Raw genomic sequence first — 27,073 nt, 5'->3', positions numbered from 1 at the left:
AGCGGAAGCGACAAACAAGGACAAAAGATGTCACAAAGGATTCTGGAGTGAAGAAAACAAAGGTAATTAATTCGTAGCCCAAGCCTTCGGTTATCCTCTGGTGGGAGTAGAACTAGAGGAAGAGGTAGGAGTGGAAGGGCAGGTAGAGGGAGAGGAAGAACAACCAGCGAGCCTGAGTCTCCTAATCTGATGGGTCAACTCCCTAATGTTTCAGAATTTAGAGAGATGGCAAGTGCTACTAATGCACAGGATCGGTCCACAAAAGGTATGGAGGATTTAACCCACCTCTAGGGTTGTGGCGGCTGGCCGAATGTAGCTGCACGGAATCAATGATAGGACTATCTTGGAACTGTCAAGGCTTGGGAAAGTCTTTGACAGTACAAACTCTCCGGGAGATTACCCACTCCCATCGTCCTAATTTATTTTCATTACTGAAACTCATCAAAGCAATGACTATGTTAACAAGATCTGTGGCCAGCTGGGTTTTTCAATGGGTTTTAATGTTGATCCCATTAATACGGCTGGTGGTTTGAGTTTATGGTGGAACTCAGATTATACCGTTGAGATTGTTGATTACTCAAAATATTTCATCGATACGTTGGTCAGTGATGCAAGCTCTAATGCTAAGGCCAGAATAACATGGATGTATGGTCCTCCTTATTTTGCTGAGAAAGAGGCGTTCTGGAGCACTTGGTACAATAAAGGAAAAGGAGATACCACTCCTTGGCTGGTGATAGGAGATTTAAACGAAGTACAGTATCATTATGAGAGGGAGGGCAGAGCCTCTTGGAACCCAAATCGGAGACCTTACTTGAGCTCTTTTATGAATACTAATTCCCTTTTAGACATCGGTTACAAGGGCCAGCGCTTCACTTCGGCTCGTAAGGAAGGGGACACTATTGTTTTACAGGAAAGGCTTGACCGATGTTTGGTTGATGATAACTGGCTTTTGGGCTGGCCCAATACTTGCCTTACCCACCTTACAAGAATTGGTTCAGATCATAATCCAATTCTCTTCAACACTAACCCTACTTTGAGGAGGCAGAGGGTAGGTTTCAAATTTGAAGCCTTTTGGGTTGATGAGACTGAAACAGCTCCAATAATTGAGGAGAGTTGGTTAGTGAACCCTTCCTTATCTAATGTCATAAACTGGTCTACTAATCTTAGCAGATGCAAGGCTCGTCTTCTGAGCTGGAGTATAAACAAGTTTCCAAGATGCAATAAGGCTGCGATCAAGGACTATTTAGAAGAATTGGAGGATCTACAGTTACATCATCCATTTGATAGCACAGAACAGCAAATGGAACTCTCTCTGGCTACGAGAAGAAAAATTTTGGCATCAGCGATCTAGAGTCAAGTGGTTAACTTCTGGAGATTCCAACTCTAGATTTTTTTTCACCTCTCTACCCTTCACCGAAGACAGAGAAATAGAATATTGAAGATACAAACTGATGCTGACACATGGGTTGTTGGAGAGAAACTCATTAGAAGGGAATTCGAAGCGCAATTTCAAAAAAAATTCACTAGCTCGGGCAACCGATCTTGGGGAGAATCTTTTGCTGGGGTTAGCACAATTGTCACAAATGAGATGAATAGGGATCTAACTGCTCCAATCTCTCTAGAAGAAGTGAAGGAGGCAGCTCATCAATTGGGGGCTTTAAAAGCACCAGAACTGGATGGTTTTCCGGGTCTTTTCTACCACAAATATTGGAGAATTGTGAAGGATGTAGTGTGGGATACTGCAAAGGATTTTAGAAGTGGTTGTGTCAATTTACAGGAAATCAACAGAACCCATATTGTTCTTATTCCAAAAATTCCAAACCCGGAGCGAATAACACATTTTCGCCCCATCAGTTTGTGCAATAATTCATACAAGATCCTATCAAAGCTTTTGGCAAATAGGCTAAAGTTGATACTTCCTCATATGATTACTCAAAACCAGAAGGCTTTTGTCCCGGAAAGACAGATTCAAGATAATTTTTTCTGGCACATGAGTCATATCATTACCTAAAGGTGAAAAGAGAAGGAGGCAATAACGATTTGAGACTCAAACTTGATATGAACAAGGCCTATGATAGGGTGGAATGGAATTTTTTACAAGCTGCTCTCCTAAGATTTGGTTTCGCGAGAAGCTGGGTAAACCTCATTATGGAGTGTGTAACATCTGTCTCCTCTATAGTCTTAAATGGTAGTCCTGGAAAATTTTTCCACCCTAGTAGAGGTCTCAGGCAGGGAGATCCCCTCTCCCCATACCTCTTTCTTATTGTCAGTGAAGTGTTATCCTTGCGCCTGACTAAAGCTGTCACTGATGGTTCACTAATGGGTATTAAATTGAGCAGAAGCTGCCCAATATTGTCCCACCTCTTCTTTGCCGACGATGCCCTATTTTTCTTGAAGGCAACTTTATTAAACTGTTGGCAACTAAAATTGATCTTCAAAGAGTATTGCACTGCTTCTGGGCAGCAGATTAACAATGAGAAGTCGAGTATTTTCTTCACTCCAAATACCCCTTCACAAATGGCTAGACTTATGTGTGAGCTTCTAGAATTTGCGGAAGTTGAGAACCCGGGTACTTACCTGGGTTTACCTACGGTTTGGGGAAGATCAAAAAATGAGGCGCTAGGATACATCAAAGAGCGTGTTAATAGGAAAATCGAAGGGTGGAAACAACGCTCTTTATCCTTGGCAGGAAGAGAAGTTCTTCTCAAATCAGTGGCAATGGCCATTCTTGCGTATCCTATGGCTTGCTTCAAGTTTCCCAAGAGCATTTGTGATGAGATAAACTCTGCAATGGGTAAGTTCTGGTGGGGCTCTGATCATAGTGGCCAGAAAATTCACTGGAAAAGCTGGGACTTCCTAGGAACTCCCAAATCGGAGGGAGGAATGGGTTTTAGGGACCTTCACCACTTCAATCTTGCCCTCCTTGCCAAGCAATGTTGGCGATTGATACAGGAACCTAACTCTTTATGGGCACAAGCACTAAAGGCCAGGTATTTTCCAGATTGTAATTTCTTTCACGCTGTTAAGGGTTATCGAGCTTCTTGGGTTGGTCTAGCCTCTTGGAGGCTAGGGATCAGATTGTTGATGGTTACAATTGGCAAGTCATCAATGGCTATTCCATAAACATATGGAATGACAAGTGGCTGCCCCCTCCTAATGGTGGTGCCCTCCTAACAACGGAAGCCCCTACTGCTAATGACCCCATTTGGGTGCATTCACTGATTGATTGGGAAACTCATACGTGGCAGCTGGCTAGAATTCTTCATCTGATTCAGCCTAGCGAGATGAGTAAGATATATGCTATTCCTATTAGAGATGGGGAAGGTTGTGATAGGTTAATTTGGCCTTGGAACAAAAACGGTATTTATACTGTTGGGTCAGGTTACCACTGGATTCATCAGAAGCACTCTACTGCTATTCGTCCTGCCACATGTACTTCTCATTTGATTGATAAAAAAGTGTGGCAGTTACTATGGAAGATTGAGACACTTCCAAAGATCAAACTGTTCCTCTGGAGAATCCTAAATGGGGCTATTCCTACAATGCACAACTTGTTTCGTAGAAAACTGATCAAGCATCCTAAGTGTCCTATATGTGGTGCTGCTGCCGAAACAATAGAGCATACATTACTCCTATGCTCTTGGACGGAGGTTGTATGGTTTGGGTCTCCTATTGGACTCAAAATCGACAAAAACCAAATAACTACTTTTGATCGGTGGTTTCTATCTATTGCAAAGTCTCAAACGAGCAAGAGTGAAAAAGAGAGGTTACTAACCATCATCAGTTTTTACTGCTGGAACATTTGGAAGTCCAGATGCACTTTCGTCTACCAGCATATATAAGAGCATTTACCCTCCTCAAACAATTAGCTCCACCTCCAATCTGATTTCAGAATTCTTGGAGTTCTCAAAGCCTTCACCTTTTGTTCCAACGATTGAGGCATCAGTAGCTCCTTCTCCTTCTAGTTGGATTGCTCCGCCTCCAAGGTTTGCAAAGGTGAACTTCGATGCTGCATGGGCTGCCCCCAACTTCGCTGGTTTGGGTGTAGTTATCCGTGACCATTCAGGATCCCTTCTGGGTGGATTAGCTACACCTGCAACCTGCAACTCTGTGGTTATTGTTGAGTCTGAAGCTTTGTTGGCTGGAGTTAACTTCGTCATTTCTATGAACCTGAAACATGTGAGGTTTGAGTCAGACTCAAAAGAATTATCAATGACTTGAAGAAATCTTCCACTTGCAGGAGTTGGAGTACTTATCTGATCTTGAATCAAATCAGAAGGAGATGCTCTCTCTTCAATGAGTGTGATTGGGATTGGATTCCCAGATAAGTGAATCGTGCTGCCCATATGGCGGCCTCGCTTGCCAATCGGACGGTGGGTCCTTTGAGATGGGCTAATCAGCCACCACCATCCCTAGTTCTTGTACTGAGAAACGACGGACTCCCATGCCCTCACGCGACGGAGCTTGGGATTTAGAACTGTTCATCTTTTGTTTTCCATGTTTCTGGGTTTTTTTCCTGCTCCTACTTCCTTGCTGGTTGTAGTTGGAATTAAATCTCTCATTCGTTGTATGTTTCTGGGCTACAGCTCTTTTGCTGGGCTCTTGGGCTTTTGTCCCTTAATGAAGTTCTTCATTACCAAAAAAAAAAAAAACTATTGTTTATCTCATCTATTTCAAAAACCAAAAAAATTCTCTATTTTCGTCACTTTCTGTTCTCTGTTTTGTTTTATTTATTTAGTATAGTAAATCAACTCCGATTCCCTTGAAATTTTGTGTGAGTCGTTCTTAGCGTGTCTAGTTTGTGTCTGTAAATTTTCATAATTTTTCGTTGAGTCTAGATATATAGGGTTTTTAATTTCGTCTTTATTAGAGGTCAGTTTTAGTGTTTTGTCAGTTTTCGAGTCTAGATTTGCATATTAAGCACAATCCTCTGCGAGAGACCCCTTCTTTCATATACTACGATTGAATAATATTTGTGATAGCAGGGTTAAATTATTACACCTATTTTTAGGTGTATCATTTAGCTCAGCCAAACCTCCGGTATCCTAGATCCGAAACCCTTTAGAACCGGGGCCTATCATTTTAGGTCATACATGAGCCCAAACATTTGTCGACATCCAGTTTGAATTGCCCTAAAACTCAATTTAGGCTAGCACTCTGCTATGGGCAACCCACAAGGGGTGGGCACCCTCCTTACATCACTAGCGATCGCTCTCCATCGCCGCCTTACCATGCTTTAGGTCAAGATATTCAACTACTAATAACTTATTACACATTATAATAAAATTATATATATATATATATACATATATACAGGCTTGCTCTGCTAAGGAGGTCCGTTTCTTAGTTAAGGAACAGATTTCCATATTTTGACCACTTTTCGATCACATATTCACATCTTAACCGTTCATTTTTAGGTCCTAATGTATAGATCACTTCTGCAAATTTTCAGCCAAATTGATGATCGTTAAGGTATCGAACTCGATTAAATCAATGAACGAACCGAATCTGTCCAACCTGAACCGTTCGTGTTCATAATTGTAAAATGCAGTTTTGGATGTCTTAACGATCATCAATTTTGCTGAAAATTTGCATATATGATCTATACATTATGACCTAAAACATAACGGTTAAGATGTGAATATGCGATTGAAAAGTTGTCAACATATGAAAATCCGCTCCTTAGCTAAGGAACGGACGTCCTTAACAGAGCAAGCCTATATATATATATGTGTGTGTGTGTGTGTGTGTGTGTGTGTGTGTGTGTGTGTTAAAGGAAAAACATATTATGTGTCTTCGTCATAGTAACTGACGAAAATAGTAACTGACGATTATAGCTCAATCAGCATTTATTATCATTATTGTAATTGATATTTCCGTTGTAATTCTATCCCTATATAAAGGGACTATGAAATGAAATGAGTAGACCAATTTCCATTTGCTTTTACACGTTATCAGCACGCTTAGAGCCAATAGCCAAGAGGTGTTGGGAGCTGAAATTTCATATCTAAGTGCAATAGGTGCATTATTGTACTTAGTCCAATGCACTCGACCAGACATTGCATTCTTAGTGAACTTGTTAGCTAGATTTAGCTCAGCGTCACTGGAATGGTATCAAGAACATTTTTTGATACCTAAAATGAACCATTGACTTGGGACTATTCTTTCCCTACAAAGAGACAAGAGGAACCGCAGATGGAACTGTAATGCGAAAGCGCCACTCACTACACTGAAACCCCAAATGATATTTTGGTTGGTTTTGCTGATGCTGAGTACCTCTCTGACCTACATAAAGGTCGTTCCCAAACTGGCTATGTATTTACCATTGGGAACACGACGATATCTTGGAGATCAACCAAGCAAACCCTTGTGGCTACCTCCTCGAACCACTCAGAGATTATTGCTCTACATGATGCGGTTCGTGAGTGTATATGGTTAATTAAGAGCTATCATTACACATATTCGAGGGACTAGTGGTTTGAGTTCTACCACTGAAGAACCTACCTGCATTTATGAAGATAATGCAGCTTGTATCGAACAGATGAAGCTAGGTTATATCAAGGGTGATAATACAAAACACATATCGGCAAAGTTTTTCTACAATCAGCAACAACAGGCTCTCCTCAAGATTCAAGTGAATCAAGTAAAGTCTGAGGAGAATGTGGCAGATTTGTTCACCAAATCATTGTCTAAGGCCATATTTGAGAGACATGTGAAAAACATAGGAATGTGAAGACTTTCCAAACTCCCTTGATTAATGTAAGGATCAGGGGGAGGTGTAGACGTCAGGGGGAGTCTAACACACACATGTCATCCTCAAATGTAATAGGTGTGTTGTGCTCTTTTCTTTAGACCAATGTGTATTTTTTGTCCCACAGGGTTTTTATTGTTACTTGGCAAGGTTTTTAGTGAAGCAACAATTCATGCACCATTTCGTCTTTGACTTGGCACAAGGGGGAGTGTTAAAGGAAAAACACATTATGTGTCTTCGTCAAAGTAACTGACGAAGAGAAAATCAATGAATGACGAAGAGGGAATCAATGAATTACGATTATAGCTCAATCAGCATTTATTATCATTATTATAATTGATATTTCCGTTGTAATTATGGGAGGAAATCAGCTGTCCCTAAATTCTCTATCCCAATTCTGTCACATACTCCATTCTTTGACACCTGTCCTCACACTTAACAGAAGACTAACTCTGTGAAATCCCTTATTTTCTATTATTTTGTATTAAAATTTTAAAATGACAATTAACTGATAAAAAAAGAAGATGAAACGGAAATACAAATATTCTATCTAGAGTCTTTCTGCATATCAATACATCTTCGTGTCTACTTTCCCAGATCAAGATCAAAGAAACAAAAGAAACAAATCACCCAGCTCTTTCTTCTATATTCTTCCCTTTCCTAATTCTCTACAGACCCGCATTTTAGATCCACACATGTCAACGATGTTCCTTACAATGGAGACGCCGACTCGCTGCTATAAACAAGAGATGTTTAAGAGAGTGGCTTTTGGATGCAACCAAGCATGGCTATGGAGGGACAGGAAACCGGATTTGGGTTGGATTAAGTTAGAGATGGGTTATAGCTGAGGAAGGGGTATTCTTTTAATTTTGTGTATCCGAGATTCCAAGTAATGGATTATTGGATTTTAATTTACTCTCCCTTCATATTGATTGGTGTCGACATTTGAGGAGTATAACCAGATCTGCAGGATTGGTTCTCTGTTGGCAATAATTAGATAGAAAGAAATTGAGGATGGGTCGTCCTTATAGAAAACGAATAGAAGAGAAAAAGAAGAGATCTTGATTCTAAAACTCAGCTTTCCCCTTGAACCACAAATTTTTTCAGTCCTGAATAGAGATGAGGAGCAGGGATGACTGTTGCAAATAGACAGGGAGGAGGAAGAGGTAGAGTTGAACATGTTATTTTGTTCTTCGTAATCAGCAATTTTATTTATTTTTTAATTAAAAGATAAAACTGATAAAAAGATACTTAACAGTGTTAAGCTCTGTTAAGTTTAAGGACAGGTGTCGCGATATAAGAGCAGTGACAGAATAGGGATAGGGATTTTGGGGACAGCAGATTTACTATGAAATGAAATGAGTAAACCAATTCTCATTTACTTTTACAATATATATATATATATATATATATATATATATATATTATGTCTAAATATGGAAAAGCTGGTGTATATATATATATATATTATATGTTACATGCATGTCTAAATATATATATATATATATATATATATATATATATATATATATATATATATATATATTTATTATATGTTACATGCAATCATGCATGTCTAAATATGGAAAAGCAGGTGTATATATATATATATATCTTTATTAATTAAGCCAATTCGCAGGCAGAATGGTTAAATTTTTGAAGTACCTGTAATGCCCACGATTTATTGAAACTCCACAAATATATAAATACCGTCCAAAGGATATGATGGTAATCTTGACAATAAAAGGCAAACAAAAATTACGGGAAGGTAGAGAAGAGAAGAAAAACAAAAAATTTCCCGAGAATTCGGCGGAGAGAGAGAGAGAAAAAAAAAAAAAAAAAGCCCAATCGCACACGATCTCCAGACCAGAGAAGAACTGCCGGGCCACGATCTCAACACAGACGGATGCTCAAGACGACGTGGGAGAAAATCGGTGTACAAATGGATGCATCAGGACTCATCCTTCTTCCAATTTACAGTTCATACGAAAATAGAAAACAGAGAAAGAAAGAAGAGCAGAGCAGAATCAAACCCAGAAGGAAGAGAAAGAGAAAGAAACAAATAAGAGAAAATTATTATCAACTCGGCTGACAGTGTTGCAGATTCACTTGAAGTCAGACTTGATATTGTTATTGGGTAATTTTCAAATTTCAAATTCCATGTATTTGGGTTTTCGTTTTCGATTGAAGTTTCATATGTTAATTGCTGCATTGGGTTATTTTCAAGTTTTCACTTATTTAAGCAAACGGAGAAAGCCAGATAACCAACGTGGAATAAAGAAACGAGGAAAAGAGGAAATCAAAACCTGTTCTCTTTGAAGATTTTGCAGTTCTGGGTGAGTCTAGGTGCCTTATATTTCTTATCAGTCGCGTATTAACTGATTTCACCCACAACTCTTTCTGCACTTGCATTGAATAATGCTTTTAGTCCTCTTAATGTTGTTATTGTATCAATTGTTGCCCTTTTGCTTTTCCATATTTAAATGTGTTTTGGGTTTTTGTCTGGTTTTCAAATCCTCATTGTTGTTAGACGTATTCAATTCCTTTTCACTTTGTTAGTCTTTTCCAAATTTTGTTTACCCAGTCAATTGTTTTTAATGGGATTGATTTTAAGGCGTGCATAATTATTTACCAGAGGGGTGAAAGATGGGGCTTAGTTTAGAGATACATGCAATTGAGGTTGTTGGGTATCAGAAAGTAGGGAACTTTGTTTCTGGGGAATGGCATATGTGCTTTGCTGAGTTAGGTACAGAAGAATGGGATTCTTTGGTTTTGTTTATTGGGTTATCAACAAGTAGCAAATTGGTTTTGATTTTGATTGAGATTCTATTGATCTGGACAGGTCGTTAAAAGAGCTTTTATGTTTTTCTTTCTTTGGCAGGCAATGGGTTGGGTTGGTTTTATTTTAAGAATGACAATTTGTATCGCAATAGTGGTGTAACTTTGAATAATATCAAGTTATGAACAGATATAAAATGGAACATAAGCAGAGCAAATGAACTGTAAAGACATTTTGGTTGAGTTTTTTACTTTATACTGTTTAGTACTTTGGTTTAGTATGCAACTGATTTGCTATGAATGGAGAAAATGATGGATTAATTTCATGATTTTGTTCATCAGCATTTGCAGGGGTCCATTCAGATGCAGTTGTCATGACCGAAACAGAAAGAGGAAGACTTTGAGAAATACAAAGGTAAGGCATGCTTATGCAGATTGCCAATTAAAGTTTGAGTCCTTGAATTGAAGGTTTAGTAATTTTCATTTTTAGGTCTGGAAGATTTGGAATTTATATAAGGGGTTCAAACCAAGTGAGTCTTCTCTGACCTGTATCTTTGGTTTAATTTGGTTTGTTCGATAAGTTGCCAGAATTGATGCAGAGACAATGAGTTTGGGTACAAGTACAATGGCCAGCAGTGACTAAGTGAGTTTCTCATCTTTGATATTTCTCTTCTTCATGATCGATATAACTTTTAGTTATCTTTTGAACATCTTGGTTTGTTTCATCAAAATTGGTTGGGTTTGCTATGAAAGGTACTTTGTTTTGTCTCTAGCCCGTAACTATTGAATACTCATATCAAAATTTGTTGGTGTGTGTTGCAGATTGTGTGTTGCAACTTGCAAGGTATGCTAATCAATTTTCAAGTAACCTAATAGTTGCTTGGGGAGGAGGGAGAGGGAGAGGGAGAGGGAGAGGGAGAGATTTGGCTGGATATATGCTGTAGATGTTTTTGTATTTCCACCTTTTGATTGTTAGTTCTGTTGCCATAACTGATAAATTTATCCTGGGATGAGTTTATCCAAACCATGAGTAGTATCCAAAACTTTGCAAGTTATAGTTGCAATCAGTCATGTTTATGATTTAAATATCTTTTCAGAGATTATGGATAGTCAGCGTTGGATTGCAGGGATACTTTGTAAGCTTTCTTTTCTTACATGCTTGCTGATATTGTTTAGTTTTTAAGAAATTAAGTCAACCATATAGTTATCTTTGTAATCAGTAAATAATAGAGAGCTAGGAAGGCCAAATGAGATTGGTTTTTTTCTTTTCTTCTTTTCAGTAAATTGGTTTCAAATCTTCTGTTTCCTTATTCCTTTTTTCTTTTTTTTTGCCCCCCCCTTCCCTTTGGATGCAGGACTGGCTGTTGATATCATAATCTTGGTGGAAGCTTGAAGCCTTGAAGTGACTTCAAGAAACATGTATTCACATAAATGGCAAGCTATAGCATGCATGTTGCTACAATTATTCCATAGCAGGAAGGCTGATGGGGAATTGTAGTGAAATGAAGGACATGATTTTGGTAGTGCATGAAATCAAAAAACCACAGGACCGCTTTTTTGTGGCCACATTTAAATTTTTTTTATTTACAAGTTTGAGAGTTGAATACATCTGTTTCAAGTTGTAAATTTGAAGAATTTGGTAAAGAAAGATGACGAGGAAGAGAGAAGTATGTTTAAACAGACGCCATAATGCTTTCTTTTGACCAACTCTTCTATGTGAATGTTCCTAACTAGGAAAAAGATTTAGAAATTCACACAGCAAAGGTTATTATACAATGTCAATTTAAAGAAAAACAATACAAAAAGATATTGCATAAATGCATGCGGCCCTTGCGCACGTGCAATAAGGCCAAAAAAAAAAAAAAAAATACAGTAAAAAGAAAAGAAAAAATAACAAACTGCACGCGCATAAGAGAGAACGAACAATACGCACGCGCGAGCGCGGCCCTTAAGCTCCAGGTACTTCTTTATTCAATGGATAAAGGATATTATAAACTTACATATTTGATTGCATTATTTTTATTACAACCTTAGAGTTTGTGTAATTTTTTTTATTTGTAGGAAAGGTACGAGCTAGGCGCCCTCAACAAAAGAAAAAGTTCCAAAGAGACGAGGGCTTTAGGAGACGTGTTTCCATGTTTTCATCTGGTTGGCGGATGGGACAATCAGTAAAAATTAACACCGCTTATCTCAGTGAGCTGATTTTGAAAGAGTGGAAGAAAAAGAAGCATGCACAGTATGTACTCTGTTACGTTGTTTTGTTTTCTTCCAAGTATAGTTACTTACTTAATTGTCACCTTTTGAAAATCTTACAGTTGGCGCTACAGAAACGCACGTACAGAGTTGATGACACACGATATTGGTCACATTAAACGAACTTGGAGAAAGGTTTTGCGCATTAGGTATTCATTGTGATTCATAATTTGTTCATTTTATTGCATGTATCTTCAATAGTCATAGCAATTTGTTTACTTTTTCTTTCACATAAAAATCTGCATATCGATGAGCAGGAGGCAAAAGCATCGTGAACAAAACAGCTTTTTGGCTAAGGTATTATAGATTTCAATTGTGATACCTAGGAGCAAGTATATATGCATGATATTGAACTATTATGAAGTTTCCTAACAATAATTATTTGTTCCTCCTAACAGTTCTACATCAAGCGTTTTGAGGATTTGAAACATGATATTGAGGTGATTATATAATGAGTTCGTTGATATGTTATACTTGGTCAAATCATACAATTAAGAATTTAATATTTTCTGTCACTACAGAACTCTTCCAATAATTGGACCAAGGGTGTTGCAGTAAGGGAATTATCTAACTTCATGGTGTGTACTATAAAGTAAAAACCAAAGACACTTTCTGTTTTTTTCTTTTTCTTTTTTTCAATAATGATTTTGTTTTTTTTTGTACTCTTAATTTGTAGTATGGGCAACGATTGTTGACAAATGGATGGCTCAGATGGAGTTGATTGGAGCATGTGGACTTTATTGAACACATATGTATATAGGCATATATAGAAGTTTCTTTTTAAAAAGTATGTTTCTATTGTAAACATTTGTATATATAGTGCACATTTTTGTATGAAGTTTAATGTTTTTTAATTTTATTTTTTACTAATGAATGGGTAAAGCCAAATACCACTATAGTATAATGTTTGCATATGAGAGAGTTAGGTAATGTCCAACATGGAAATTATATTGCACTCTCGAGCGAAATATGACACAGGCATAGTAAGAGAGGAATTACAATGTGCATATGCGGAATGTATTGTCCAAAACAAAACTCGCACGCGCGAGCGCGGCCCTTCTGCACGCGCATAGCGCGTGCAGGAAGGCTAGTAATATATTATATGTAATATAATATATATTACATGCATGTCTAAAAGCAGGTGTGTATATATATATATATATATATATATATATATATATATATATATATATATGTTACATGTCTAAATATGGAAAAGCAGGTGATTACCGATGGATATCTCTATTAATAAAGCGAGCAGCCGTTTACTGTTCATCATGGGGAAACTTTCGAACTTCCGATTTTGCCCCTGTTTTTGCTCATGATTTACAGAGAAACAGAAAGGAGACAGGTGGCAAATAGAAAGGAAGGAGACGACATCTGGCTTCTTCTGCGGATGGTTTTGGCGCGGTTTTGATATGATGGGAGACGGAGATGATGCTTTGATCTGGATTCTGCCGACATAAAAAAAAGTTAGTTCAGCCAGACAGAGAGTGAGGGAGAGAAGAAAAAGTTCAGAAGAAAGAAGAAAAGCAACCAAATCGAATCCAAAACCGCAAGCGTCAAACACCAATCGGCAAGCTTTTCAGATCAAAAACAAAGAATCCAAAACAAACCCAGACCAATGCGTGCGTAATTGAGCTCATTTGGTCAAATCGGAATATCTGATTGAGCATCCATTTGATCGAATCGGAGGATCCGATTGAGCAATCAGATATCTTTGACCTGTTGAGGTTCAACCGTTCAGGTAAGCTTCTTATTTGGTCTGACATTTTGGTTTTGAATTTTGGGTGCGATTGATTGGATTTTGTATTTCGGTGCATGCAATTTTGGGTAGTGCGTGTGATTGCGGTTTTGTGGGTGACAGAGATTTTGTCTGTGTTCTCTCACTTGAAATCAAACTCATATTGCAAGTGTGCTGGGTTTTCCTTCACGTCTGCTTATTATTATATAGTTGAAAAGTACAAAAGGATTACCTAAATGGAAGGAAGAAGATACAAAGAACAAAAAGGAAGAAGATTTGTAATAGGTTTCGTTTATGTAATTTGATGAGTTTAATGGATAGTTTTTTTTTTTTTTTTTTTTGGATGCATGCGATGTTGTAATATTTGTTCTTAGTTTTTGGTGGACAAAGAAAATGATTGATCATGGGGAATGGTATGATCGCTTTCAAAGTGAAGGGTTTGCTCTGACTTGATCTGGGTTTTCCCCTTTTTCTTATTTTGACTCAATTTGTGGTTCTAATTTGAACAATTCACTCTTCACAATATAATACTAGACTGTGTTAAAGAGAGGGAGATAGAGTTGCAGCATGCCTGTAGATAAGAGAAGAGAGAGGGAGATACAGTCTTCTTATTTTGAAATCGAGCAGAGGAAGCTAATTATATTCTGAAATAGTGGGAATTGCAGAAAGGTCAGAGAAGAAACTGAAGGTAAGGAAAAAGGTTATGCCTGTGTTACCAATAATTCGACCAATATGTGATTGTTGAGGGTTTTCGCTTTTGTCTGCCAAAAGGTTATTAACTAATAACTAGAGAGAACAAGATAACCATGTGGTCTTTATTTCCTTGCTATATATATTGAAGTCTGGAAGTATACACATACATATGTGCTCTGATACCAAATGAATTGATATGTTTGCTTTAATTGGCTGCATCTATTTTGTAATCACATTAATTGATGTATAGATTAGGTTCTGAAGACATCCAATTGACTTCTTGCATAGAGGAATTAAAACTTTAGTTTGGAAATAAGAATAATTATGCTTTACATATGTAAAATCTCAAAAATATCAGTTAAAAGACGTTAAATTTATGTAAAACATTGTGTGAAATCTTGACTTATTTCTCTCTTAATGTGTGAAAAGCAGGTGAAACTAGACGATAGAAGTTCCAAGGACCGTAGTCTAGATGAATCAGAGGGAAGGATTCAGTAGACGGCTATTCATTTGGGGCTTGAAAATCAGGGAGATGAGAAGGTTAGATTATAGAAACTCTCACATCTTCGTTGACATAGCAGATAATTTTTAAATGTTTAAGCATTGGAAACCAGCCTAACTTTTCAAAGTTTGGTCATGTTTTATATATGCCTGTTTTTAAGAAGTAAATGTATACATTTTCCATCTAACAGCAAATGATGTTTTCATGGTAATTGAAATCACTTTCACTTTACCTAATTCAGTTCAAGTCTTCGACCTTTGTAGGTAACATTATCTTTTGTTTTTGGCAGAATAACATGAAGAATTTCACTACATTGATCGTGGATATGATGAAAAAAGAGAAACCATTTGCTTCTCAAGGAGGTCCTATCATTATTGCTCAGATACATATGCTTAGATATATATATCGAGGTCAAACCTTACAACACCTTTATCTAACCAAAATGGATTACAAAGGCTAAAGTAAGAACACACTATAAATTATTGCATTGCATTTGAATTAAATTATAAATATAGGGTATTATAGAAAATCCATAATTTGGCAATGCTTTTTGTTACACATTCCCCTGAAATATGTTACAGTTTATCATTGCCTCATGTTCTTGAATAAATGATATTTAGCTCTCTCCTGTTTCATTACAACAACATCTATTTGATAAATTCTTTGATAAGTTTTACCAGAGTAATATTGGCCGACTTTTGCCTTACTAATTTGCAATGATATCTTCAGGTATATGCAAGATTATCTCCCCTGTCAGTGCTTCTACTCCTGCTGGATTGTAAATGAAAGATCAGTTTGTTTTTTCACTTCCGTTTGCAATAAAATCCAATTTCATTTACAGAATTTGTTACAATATAAAATAATCATAATAAATCAAACAAAGATTAATTGCACACCCGAGCACCGCACTTCCGCACGCGCGTGCAGGAAGGCTAGTATAATATAATTCAGAACGATCAACAAAAAGGTATACGTACGTATTCGTTTACAGTAATCAATTGGTGGGCATGCGCAATGGAGCATTCATCACTGATGACATCAATATGCATTCCATTATGTATATACGGAGCATTTGGAAAGGAATAATGATAATTATGACATATAATGGTCACACATTTATATTCATTAAATCATGCATTATATTCAAGCACATCGATATGTGATTGATGGTAGAAGTCACATTTGTATTTTCTCTTAAATTAAGGGAAATCGATCAAATAATGATGCTAATTGGTTTTAGGTGCAAGGTGAGTGAGAATTAATATAATGGTGCGAGAAAAAGTTAGTGGTTAAGTAGTCTAGGTTCTGGGGTGTGTCAATGGGGTCGATCGGGTTTGTTGTATTTGGTCCCTCCAGGCTCCAGTCCACTAATTCTCGCCTGCCTGCACTTATATACAGAATAATCTATATGAGCCTTTTCTTATTGTCGGGTAATTGGCTTTACTTGCAAATGAGGCAACAAGAATTGAAACCTTTTATGGAAAAAAGAAGTAAGATAAATTAGAGACAAAGCAGCTGTTTGAATCTTTTTCTCATTAAAAAATAAATAAATTTAGTTTGAATCATGGATCACTTATAAAGTTATAAAGATCGAGCCAGCTGTACCTATATATTCCAGTTTTCAAAAGCACGTCACATGTGATTAGGGGACCCCGAACTCATTTGTATTAAGTCGTCCATATGTAATCAAAGTTAATCGTGTGGTCTCCATCCGCTCTTGTTTTCCGGATTAAGGTATGCCATCGTTGGATGGACAAGTTAACCTAACTATTAAAGATTCATGACGTTGCAGCTGCTAGACAATAATGACCCACCCTTAAGGCCTTAACCACCATTGCGCGTCGCTACCTGTTATGCTCTATATGCTTGCTTAACTTAATCATTCCTATTGAAGCTTCTAGAATTCTTATCTTAATTTCTAACTTGTAAGACTAACTATTATATATGATATATATTCTTGCCAAAACTCCTCTTTGGACGATTAGATTGATTCCAATATACTCCTCTTCAATCTACATTTATTCTAAAATCTTATCTATTTTAGGGGAACGAGAGAAAAAAAAAAACCCCGACTTTCATATTCACACAACAAGAAAAATAAATACATAAAAAATAACAAAGCTACACTCGTCTTTTGTGAAAACTTTTCAAAAACCTTAGGCTCGACGAGAGCAGACGAGTGACGGCGGCGGCGAAACCCTCTTGGTTCCCTCAGATCTCCGTGTGGTCTAGCAAGTGAGGCTTCTTGTCGTGGGTGTCGAAGTCGTGGTGCTCTCTTTCTCAGATTCCAACTGGTATGTACTCTTTAATTAAAAAAAAAAAAACATAAAAAATAACTATTTTGAATTTTATTATTCAATAAAATATATAGATTATGCAATCGGCTGATCGTACTTGACGTGATTTTATCTTTTCCAATAGAGAAAATTGTTGGAACTTCTTTCAACGATTCATCAATATATTAACATTTTTCTTTACAATTAAAATTATTAGTATTGAGATATATTTTTTTTTTAATGCTAAAAGACTATAATTTAAAGATCATTAATATCGCGATATTTAACATCCACAGTTTTGATTCGATATAAAATAAATTAAGAGAGTAGGACTTTGACTAGGTCTAGAAATCAGAATATTATTATACATGGATCATAGTTAATTTGTTTCCTATTTCAACGGCTAGTGTGGAGGGTTGTCTCACGAGCTTTGACGTTGATCCGAGCATCGATGATCCAGTTTTTCTTAAGTTTGTGGAGCACATCATTGTTCCTTATATGTGCTACAGTCACGACTCTCTGAGTTTGACGGACCTGCACAACTTGCAAGAGTATTTATTTTGAGGTCGGCAGCCTGTTTGAATTTTTGAATTTTATAACTCGCTACAGAAATATCTGCTGAGCAAGCCCCGCCACACAGGGAGTATAATAATTCCGCAAGCATAATAAAAAATAAATTCAAATTGAAAGGACTTCCATCCATTTTATATATATGTTAGTCTTGTTTTTAATTTAAAACTGTGTTTTAAAAAATATAATTAATAAAAAGTTATTACAATTATCTGTAGTTATAAGTAAGATTTGACTTTTCTCAAAAAAAAAAGTAAGATTTGAAATTAATGTCAGACCGATACAGTTAGAAGATATACTATACAAAGTTACAAACATTGTATCCTATTGGAAGTGTCTACATTATTACTTACTATTGGATTTAAAGTCAACTGTCTAAATTCAAGGCTAAGAAATATTCGGGGTTGCATAAGAATTACAAGGAAAAAAAAAGATATCCGAACCTGTCCCCTAAAGTAAAAAAACCCTAATGGAAAACCCCATTCTCTCTCTAACGGCGCTCCTCATTGCGTTTATCCTAACGCTGCAACCTTGTTGCAGCATCGATCACAGCAGCTCCGGCCCTGTTGACATATCAGGACGCGTGCGTCCGGTTGTCCCCATTATCCAATCCTCATCGTCAATTTCTTTTCCACTTCAATCCCAACAGCCTCGATCTACTTCTGTTGGTACTAGACATGGTGGAGCATCTGGTCTACCTCGGGCTGGTGGCCTCCATCAATTTTCCTGGTCGCTGCTGATCTTTGAAGGCGTCTTGAGGCAGAACTAAATTATACTCGGGTTGGATATGTTTGCTGCAATTTGGAAGGGAATTCCGGTGATTCGGCCGGCTCTTAATAGCAGTAGTTATGATGGCATGAAGGCGATCCATGGTGGCGGTGGCGTTGAACCTGGTGTAACGATAAAGATGGTTGAGATGCAGGTAGTTGTCGATCCGGCATCCTGGCTAAGAGTATGGGTAACTCTTTTCGGGGTGCCCATAGTAAATTGGAATGCTTTTTTGGGCTCCTGGCGTTCCACCCTCACAGGCCATCGATCACTCATTGAGCGATGGGTGGGTCTGACTTGCCTGCGTAAATGGTTTCTTCGATTTGCGCACCATAAGGGGATCCGCGGCGGAGGTCGGTGGAGACTGCTGCAGGGTCAGGCTAGATTCTTTGGCCTTTTTTTTTCTTTGTTGGCTTGGAAAACTTGATCCCGCTCGGGAAGTGCAATGGCACAACGCCGGTGAATTTGGCTATGCCGACGAAGCCTTAAAATGGGCTAGGGCTCATCAATCAAGACACTGGGATTTGGGTTTGGGATTGGGCCTGTCTTGGGACTGGTTCAAAAATTGGTGTGTATAATCCTCCTAGCCCTAGTTCTAAGGGCAAGGAAACGATATAGGTAATTGTGGTAGGGGCCTATTTACTATGTCTTGCTATTCTCCATAGTTTATAGGCTCGCTTTAAATAAGTGAGCGGTTAGTTCGAATATAGGTGGTCTGTTTCTATGTATCACAGTAGTTCTCTTACTACAACTTCTTGATCTGTCTAGTCTAAGGCAGCAGAAGGATATGTAATGGCCATCTTGACATGAGTTAATGAAATCCACATTTCTTTCAAAAAAAAAAAAAAAAGGCTAAGAAATATCCATTGAATTTTAATTATTTTTATTTTTCAATTGTACAATGACTAATAAATTAAGGGTGTTTCTAAATGTACCCAGCAAATATCTTAACATACCCAGGTCTAGAATATTATATTAAATTTTCCAAATTTTACTAATACACCCAGCAAACTTCTAGGCTGCAAGCACCATTTAAACCCAGTAGAGAGACCATAGATGGCCCAATTCTGGTTTTGAAACGAAGAACATAACCCATTGCAAACCCAAACCCTCCCCAGATCTCAAGCCTTTCATAATCGCCATGGCCACCTGACCCTCCTCATCCAATCCTTCTAATCAGGAGGCTGTTGCAATAAGGAAGAGAAACAAGTCTGATCAAATTAAGTTATTGATTCCTCTCATCTACGCCCCTGTTCTTCCCCTCATTCGGCTCACAATGCGGAAGAATCCTGTTGTGTGGGACTGTTTGTTTTACTGCTGTGTTGGTTGGAGCATTTGCTCATGGCTCTTATTTGGTGACGGATCTTTATGATATCGAGAGCAAGTAAATTTGCAGAGCATAGTTTGAGATATGAGGTAGCTTACATCTCTTAAACAACTTTGAATTGGTTTGCGGATTCTTTGCAGCTCAATGCTTCAATGGCTTCCAGAGTATATTAAGACAATTTTGATACTGTCTCTGGATCATTTCCAGATTGTATCAAGTTATTATTAAGTATTTACAAGTACATTTATTTTCCTTTAAAAAAAAAAAAAACACCATTCAAACCCAGCAAACATATACTTGATAATGATATAAACCTGTCATCTCAATCATCACAATTAAGACTTGAGAGTTGTGACCAAAGAGAAAGAACACTAGTCTTGTTTCAGGAGGAGCCCATTGATTAGGAACTTTCATGAATCAATCAAAGTCATCAAACATGCTGACAGCAAAAATGTGTGATCTGTCCAGCTTGTATCGATGAGTCTTCTCCCTGGCAAGTTCGGCTTCCAGAGGAGTATTGAACTCAATGAAGCAGCACGTAGCCTATGGTCTTCTACATCTCTTGGATCTGGTTGCTGGGTTTGTAAATCAAAGCAAGGGTAAAGTTGGAAAGTATAGGACAATATTTTAAGTGCAGGGTGTATTTAGATATTTACGGGGTACATTTAGAAAGACCCTAAATGAACTAGAATCAAACATTCGGCTAATTTAAAACAAAAGACTGAATGTGAGGAAAGTTTAATGCAACAAAGAAAAAATTCAATACTAATCAGTTTGTATTTCTAATAAATCCAATCCGCCAGCCAAATCCTTATTCTTAGCATGAAACTGTGGACTAAATAAACAAGAGCATGATACAAAATCAAAGTAATTAACAATTTTGAAAAGGACACAAATATCACTCCAGAAAATAAAATAAATGAAACTAAATTGGTTTTGTTTTCCTACACGCGTCCACTTGTTATTCGTCCACCGCACCCTATCCAACACATAAAAAGACACGATCTTTTTCTTCATTCTGTGTGCGACCCCAAGGCCTTACTTATTACCAGGTGCTCCAATGGCTTCAGGCCAACCTTCCCTCTCTCCCTTACCTTTCTATCACCCAATCAAAACCTTCCTCTGCCAGCGCCATAAAGCCCACAGCTTCACTTACTTTAACCGTTGAATGGAATCAGTTGGAATCAGCTTCTCTGCCATACTGTCTTGGATTCCTCTCATACACTCCTCACCCAACACTCCAAATTAGAACCCAACTTTCTCTACCAACAACAAACCTCATTTGAATCGAATTGCAGCAATGGAAGAAAGGAGCGTGTTGTTCGGTAAATACGAGATGGGAAGGCTGCTGGGCAAAGGCACCTTCGCCAAAGTGTACTACGGCAGACAAACAGAGTCCAACGAAAGCGTGGCGATCAAAGTGATCAGCAAAGACCAGGTTAAGAAGGAAGGCATGATGGAGCAGATCAAGCGCGAAATCGCAGTCACCCGATTAGTTCGCCACCCAAACATTGTGGAACTCAAAGAGGTGATGGCCACCAAGACCAAAATCTTCTTCGTCATGGAGTACGTCAAGGGCGGCGAGCTCTTCGCTAAAGTCGCCAAAGGAAAGCTCAAGGAAGATCAAGCCCGCAAATACTTCCAGCAGTTGATCAGCGCCGTCGATTTCTGCCACAGCAGGGGAGTCTCCCACCGTGATTTGAAGCCCGAGAATCTCCTCCTCGACGAAAACGAGGACCTCAAGATCTCTGACTTCGGCCTCTCCTCTCTGCCGGAGCAGCTCCGAAACGACGGCCTTTTACACACCCAGTGTGGTACCCCTGCTTACGTGGCACCCGAGGTCCTCCGGAAGAAGGGTTACGATGGTTCTAAAGCTGATATATGGTCCTGCGGAGTCATACTCTTCGTTCTGCTGGCGGGGTTCCTTCCGTTTCAGGACGAGAACCTGATGAAGATGTACAGGAAGGTTTTCAAAGCCGAATTCGAATGCCCGCCGTGGTTTTCAACCGAAGCCAAACGACTCATCTCCAAGTTGTTGGTTTCCGATCCTGAGCGACGAATCACCATCCCTGGAATCATGCGCGTGCCTTGGTTCAGAAAAGGGTACACGCGCCCCCTGGCGTTTACGGCACCCCCTGAACCTGGTTCTGAAAAATCCGAAGACGATTTTGGTTCTATTGCCCCTGCTGCTGCTGCCAACAAAGCGTCGTCGCCCAACTTCTTCAACGCCTTCCAGTTTATCTCATCCATGTCTTCCGGATTCGATTTGTCGAATTTGTTTGAGAGCAAGAGAAGGGCAGCGACCATGTTCACCTCCAAGTGCTCGGCAACTGCTATTATGGCCAAGATTGAGCATGCGGCCAAGGGCTTGAGCTTCAAGGTGGGGAACGTCAAGGACTTTAAATTAAGACTACAAGGCCCAAATGAAGGGAGGAAAGGGAGGCTTTCGGTGACCGCGGAGGTCTTCGAGGTGGCTCCAGAGGTTGCGGTGGTCGAGTTTTCCAAGTCCGCCGGGGATACTTTGGAGTATGTCAAGTTTTGTGAAGAAGATGTTAGGCCAGCGTTGAAAGACATTGTTTGGACATGGCAAGGTGACGGTAACAAAGTCGATGGTGAAGACTGAAGATTAATAACAGTAAGAAAAACAATCTGGGAAACACACACACTAACCCGGATTTTAGGGGTTCAGATGAGTTTTCATTATAGTTGATTCTGTTTTTACATTTTGTTTTGGTTTGATGGAGTAGGACCTGTATATAGTTTGTGCTTGATTAGCATTTCAAGTAGTATATGATGGGGTTTGAATACAAGAAGAAAGGAAAGGATGGGAACTGAGGATGTTTTACATAATTGAGCATGACTACCTCTTCCGGCATCTGTGAAAGCAAGAGCTGCATTAACCATTCCAACTTTGACTAATGCAGACCTTAGAGGGACAAACTAACAATATTGTTTGTAAAGCAGAGGAGAATGGTGGAATTAGTACACTGTTTCTAATTTTATTTTTTTTGGAGAATAGAGTTCCATATTAATTTCCTTGTTCAATTGATATGATTAAAGTTGTACAGTTAACACTCCTCATTTCATAGCGATTTGTGCAACTGTGCAAGTTTATATGTATGCATCTGCTATTATTCCTTTCTTCCTCTTTTTCTAAACCTATCTAATTCAAACGACATCCTTAAAGAGTGGCTACGGGCGGAAAGGTACGGGTCCGCCAGTGTTTTGGATGACCATGCCGGCCGGTTTTGGATTTCTAAGACTGACTCGTGGAACTGATGTATGAGACTTATAAATTCGAGATTCAATCAAAAGGTATTGAAACGGAATCAACATTGAAAACTACTAATCGGAGTATGAAATTGGCCATAAGGGTAGTCAAGAAAGGGCAAAGTCGAGAAGTCGAGAATTTGACCGGTCAAGTTACTATTCACTGACACTGGACATAGGTTTGCATCCGTTTTTTTTTCTTGCCCTGTCAACACTGTTCACTGTTCATCTCTACTGTTCATTGCTTTCACTGTTCACCAGTGGTTTTTACTGTATACAGCTACTGTTCATATTACTGGGTAAATTCACTGTTCATCACATTAATTGGTCCATGCTCTTCACGGCCTCTCACCAGTGCGTCTCTCTCTTGCTGGCCCATGTGACGTCAGCCACGATCAGTGGCAGGCAGAGGTGGTAGCAGGCCAAGCCTGGGCAAAGAAAAAGGCAGCTGCTTGACATTTTTCTTGCCCTTGGTCAAACAAAGGCAAAAGCTGCCCAGGCAAAACAGAGCCGGTGGAGGGGAAAAATAGAGCTTGCCCAGTCAAAATCATGGAATGCTGAGGTGGTGCCCGGGCAAAAGAGCACCGGTGCACTTGCTCTAATGATTAATGAAAGGGAGGCCGTTGTTGTTAAATAAGATTTTTGTATGCGAAAACGGCATAATAAACATAACTCAAATTTACTGTACGAATTAATCGGTTTTATGATGTTAAATGTTATCGATCTTTAATAGTGATTCATTTTGTGGAATGTAAGAGCAAGTCCACCTGTTGAGGTTGGCAGTTCAATACTATTAACTGCTTTTTGCCTTTCATTTCCACTATTTAGGTTGCCATGTCAGATATTGTTCACAAAAGGTCACCGAATGTCAGTTGGCATGTCAAGAAATTGACCCAAAATGACCTTTTGTGAACAGTATCTGACCTGCCAACCTAAATGGTGGAAATGAAAGACAAAAAGCAGTGAATAGTATTGACCTGCCAACCTCAACGGGTAGACTTGCTTTAACAATATAATATTGTCATTTCATTTAAAAAATAAAAATCTCATTTGCAATCAAACATTTCCATACATATTACGTTTCCTAAAGGCTGGCTAGTTTGCAATTGCATCCTCATTTTGAAGTGGAAGCTAGAAAGGATGACATGTGGTCGAAAAATTGGGTTCCAAGTTTCCAACTTGAAATGAATTTATATGCATTAATTTTAGACCCCAAAGAAGAAACCCAATAATTCATCTTTAATTTTTGTGGGAGGAAGAGCAAGACCAACCGAGTTAGTCCTCCTAATCCTAATTAATGGTAGCGAAGACTGGTAGCTTTTCAATAAAAGTATATTTTGGAGCTAGAAGAGGAAACTAATTACTTTTTTTTAGAGAAAAGTTCAGCTACCGTCCCCAAACTATTCTGCCAAGGCCAATTTAATACCCGAACTCTTAAAAGTATCAATGTGATACCCAAAGACCTAAATTGGCATCAACGTGATACTTCCGTCCAAAATTTCTGACGGCGTCATTTGTTTGCTGACGTGGCAAGCACGTGGGTAAAAAAAAAGAAGGGCAAAATCGACTTTTTACTCTTTTTTTGTTAATTTTCATTTTTTTTTTTTGAGAAAATTTCAACTACCGTTCCCAAATTATGGTGCCAAGGCCAATTTGATACCCGAACTCTCAAAAGTATCAATGTGATACCCAAAGACGTATTTTGACATCAAAGTGATACTTCCTTCAAAAATCTCTAACGGCGCTATCTGTTTACTGACGTGGCAAGCACGTGGGCCCTTTAAAAAGTGAAATGACCAATTTACCCTTCTTTTTTTTGTTAATTCTTTTTTCTTCTTCTTGTTCTTGTTCTTCTGGGATATTGTTCTAGCCAAACCGCCGCAAGCTCCGCTCCTTCTCCTCCACCCATGAATCAAAGAAAAATGGCTTATGCTTCTTCTTCAACCTCAGTCCTCTTCTTCTTCTCTCGCCTCCTCCTCTCTCTCATCTCCTTCCCCTCCGCCCAAACCATCACCAACACTGCCATCATCCTCTCCAATTCCTGCTACAAATTCATGTTCTTCGCACTCAACTCCCAGCGGACGGACCCAAAACCAAAGTTGGGTGACACGATTAACAAAAAAAAAAAAAAATCAAATCTTTCTGCACCCAGAAAACTGCTCTGGGCACCCAGAGACTCCCATGTCTTCTTCTCCGCCAAAACCCATTTCCTTCTTCTCCGCCCAACAACTTTCCTCTTTCGGGACAACCAACTGGGAAACTGGTTCGCTGCACACCAAATTCTGGTGAACCTTAGCTCCACCAACCATCTTCTTTCTTCGCAAAGACCATCACCCATTCGCTAATAGAACCTCCGTTCATCAAACGCCCTCCTCCACCGCCTTAACCTCAGCGTCATCTTCCTCCACCACCACCGTCATGTCAGTAACAACAGATATCAAATACTCCGATCAAAATCACAATCACAAGGTCAAAGCAACATATAACTATGAATTCATGTATACAAGAACTAAACACAAACCCAACATAAACCAAAAAAGCAAAACCAACCCAGATAGCATTTGAGCACAATTAGATCAAGAAAAAGACTTGGCAGCTGGTACTTGGTACCTTTGGCTTCTCTCACACACTGTCAATTGCTCGATTTGGGTAAATGGGTCATTTCACCTTTTTTTTGGACCCACGTTCTTGCCACGTCAACAACACAAACGGCGCCGTCAGAAATTTTAGACTGAAGTATCACGTTGTTTAGGTCTTTGGGTATCATATTGATACTTTTGAGAGTTCGGGTATCAAATTGGCCTTGGCAGAATAGTTTGGGGACGATAGCTGAATTTTTCTCCAAAAAAAAGAAGGGTAAATGGGTCATTTCACTTCTTTTTTTTACCCACGTGCTTGCCAAGTCAGCAAACAAACGGCGCAGTAAAAATTTTTGGACGGAAGTATCACGTTGATGCTAATTTAGGTCTTTGGGTATCACATTGATAGTTTTGAGAGTTCGGGTATCAAATTGACCTTGGCAGAATAGTTTGGGGACGGTAGCTGAATTTTTCTTTTTTTTTTATTATCTATCTGTACTATTATTAAGAGAAGATGGTTTGTTAGCCAAAATCAAAAATTTTGACAGAAATGACCCTAAAAAATTAAAAAACTTTGAGAGTTAATTAAATTACAAGGACAATTATGACATTTATAAAATACATTTTTATTAAAAAAATAAATTTAAAAAAAGTCACAATCCACTTTTCTCTCCCATGATCTTATATATGCAATAACCGTTTTCTTTATTATTTTTCTGCAAAAAAAAAAAAAAAAAAAAAAACTTGCACATGCAGAGCATGTGTAGAGAAATGCTAGTTATTATTAAGCTAGCTAGATTGTCGTACGCACAATATACCTACAGTCAAGGTTCGAAAAATCGCTAGGCGCTAGTCGGGCGGTGGGCTAGGGAGGAGCGCCCAGGCGCCCAGGCGGTTTTGTATTTTTTAATTTTTATTTTATTTTTATAGGTTTTATTTATGTAATTAAAAATATATATAAACTTATAAAGGGTAATAAACTAAATATTTATCATTCTCAAGAAAAAAAATAAACCAAATATTTATTTAATTAACCATTTATTTAATTAAATAGAGATAGCAAAGAGGTGTATTCAATTATCCAACAGAAAAAAAAGAAGCAGAGTATGCAATTATAAGAAGTGTGCTGATCCTATCCTCTCTTGTTGCCCTGCACACGTGTGCTGATCCTATCCTCTCTCTCTGCCAACTAAATACAGCCACAGAGAGCCTTTGACACAATTAACAACCCCATTCACTTTCCTTTCACTCCATTTCTCTCTCTCTCTCCTTTGCGAAACCAGTAGCCACCATCTCCGGCTTCTCTCTTCAGCAATTTTTCATTAACAGAATGCATTTCATAGTGGCAGAATGCATTAATCATTACCAAGAGTCCAAGAATAGAAGCGCGGAGGAGGCGTGGAGCTGCGGTGGCTCTGGGGAGCTCTGGTGGAGATGGGGAGAGCAGAAGCGCGGTGGCTTGGTGGGGAGAGCAGAAGCTCGGTGGCTTGGTGGTCTATTTTTTCAGTTATGGAGTCGAATGGGTTTTAGGTTTCACTGATGTCGTGTTTAGGATTCTGGAA

At 38.5% G+C, this 27,073-nt stretch overlaps 2 protein-coding genes and 1 long non-coding RNA gene across 20 annotated transcripts; all 3 read left to right on the top strand.

Moving 5' to 3' along the window:
* Positions 1–8,507: 8,507 nt before the first annotated feature.
* On the top strand, positions 8,508–12,877 carry LOC133740108 (uncharacterized). 16 transcript variants are annotated; one of them, XR_009861016.1, is made up of 12 exons: positions 8,513–8,888; positions 8,979–9,087; positions 9,872–9,944; positions 10,020–10,172; positions 10,352–10,373; positions 10,627–10,665; positions 10,885–11,765; positions 11,845–11,931; positions 12,040–12,079; positions 12,181–12,222; positions 12,304–12,374; positions 12,459–12,479. XR_009861016.1 is itself a non-coding variant. In XM_062167984.1 (11 exons), exons 6-11 carry the CDS (start codon positions 11,665–11,667, stop codon positions 12,501–12,503), a joined length of 372 nt encoding a protein of 123 aa, XP_062023968.1. In that variant the 5' UTR covers positions 8,508–8,888; positions 9,872–9,944; positions 10,118–10,172; positions 10,352–10,373; positions 10,627–10,665; positions 10,885–11,664; the 3' UTR covers positions 12,504–12,877. The 16 variants fall into 16 exon arrangements, 13 of the variants coding, with proteins under 13 accessions (XP_062023968.1, XP_062023966.1, XP_062023965.1 ...); XM_062167984.1 differs by lacking the exon at positions 8,979–9,087 and having other exon boundaries at positions 8,508–8,888; positions 10,118–10,172; positions 12,304–12,360; positions 12,459–12,877; XM_062167982.1 differs by lacking the exon at positions 8,979–9,087 and having other exon boundaries at positions 8,508–8,888; positions 10,111–10,172; positions 12,304–12,360; positions 12,459–12,877.
* A 176-nt stretch (positions 12,878–13,053) lies between these two features.
* On the top strand, positions 13,054–15,605 carry LOC133739311 (uncharacterized). Of its 3 annotated transcripts, XR_009860534.1 has the most exons (5): positions 13,055–13,529; positions 14,061–14,214; positions 14,652–14,759; positions 15,011–15,182; positions 15,451–15,597. It is a non-coding gene; the product is annotated as an uncharacterized LOC133739311 (long non-coding RNA). The 3 variants fall into 3 exon arrangements; XR_009860535.1 differs by having other exon boundaries at positions 13,054–13,529; positions 14,649–14,759; positions 15,011–15,605; XR_009860533.1 differs by having other exon boundaries at positions 13,063–13,529; positions 15,011–15,598.
* Positions 15,606–20,677: 5,072 nt separating this feature from the next.
* On the top strand, positions 20,678–22,804 carry LOC133736127 (CBL-interacting serine/threonine-protein kinase 5-like). Its single transcript, XM_062163567.1, has one exon. It carries the CDS (start codon positions 20,963–20,965, stop codon positions 22,283–22,285), a length of 1,323 nt encoding a protein of 440 aa, XP_062019551.1. The 5' UTR covers positions 20,678–20,962; the 3' UTR covers positions 22,286–22,804.
* Positions 22,805–27,073: the final 4,269 nt, after the last annotated feature.

The sequence above is a fragment of the Rosa rugosa genome, chromosome 3 (genome assembly GCF_958449725.1).
Source record: "Rosa rugosa chromosome 3, drRosRugo1.1, whole genome shotgun sequence".
Classification (NCBI taxonomy): Eukaryota; Viridiplantae; Streptophyta; class Magnoliopsida; order Rosales; family Rosaceae; genus Rosa; species Rosa rugosa.
The sequence above is the reverse complement of the archived record's forward strand: the minus strand, read 5'-3'. Positions and strand labels throughout refer to the sequence as shown.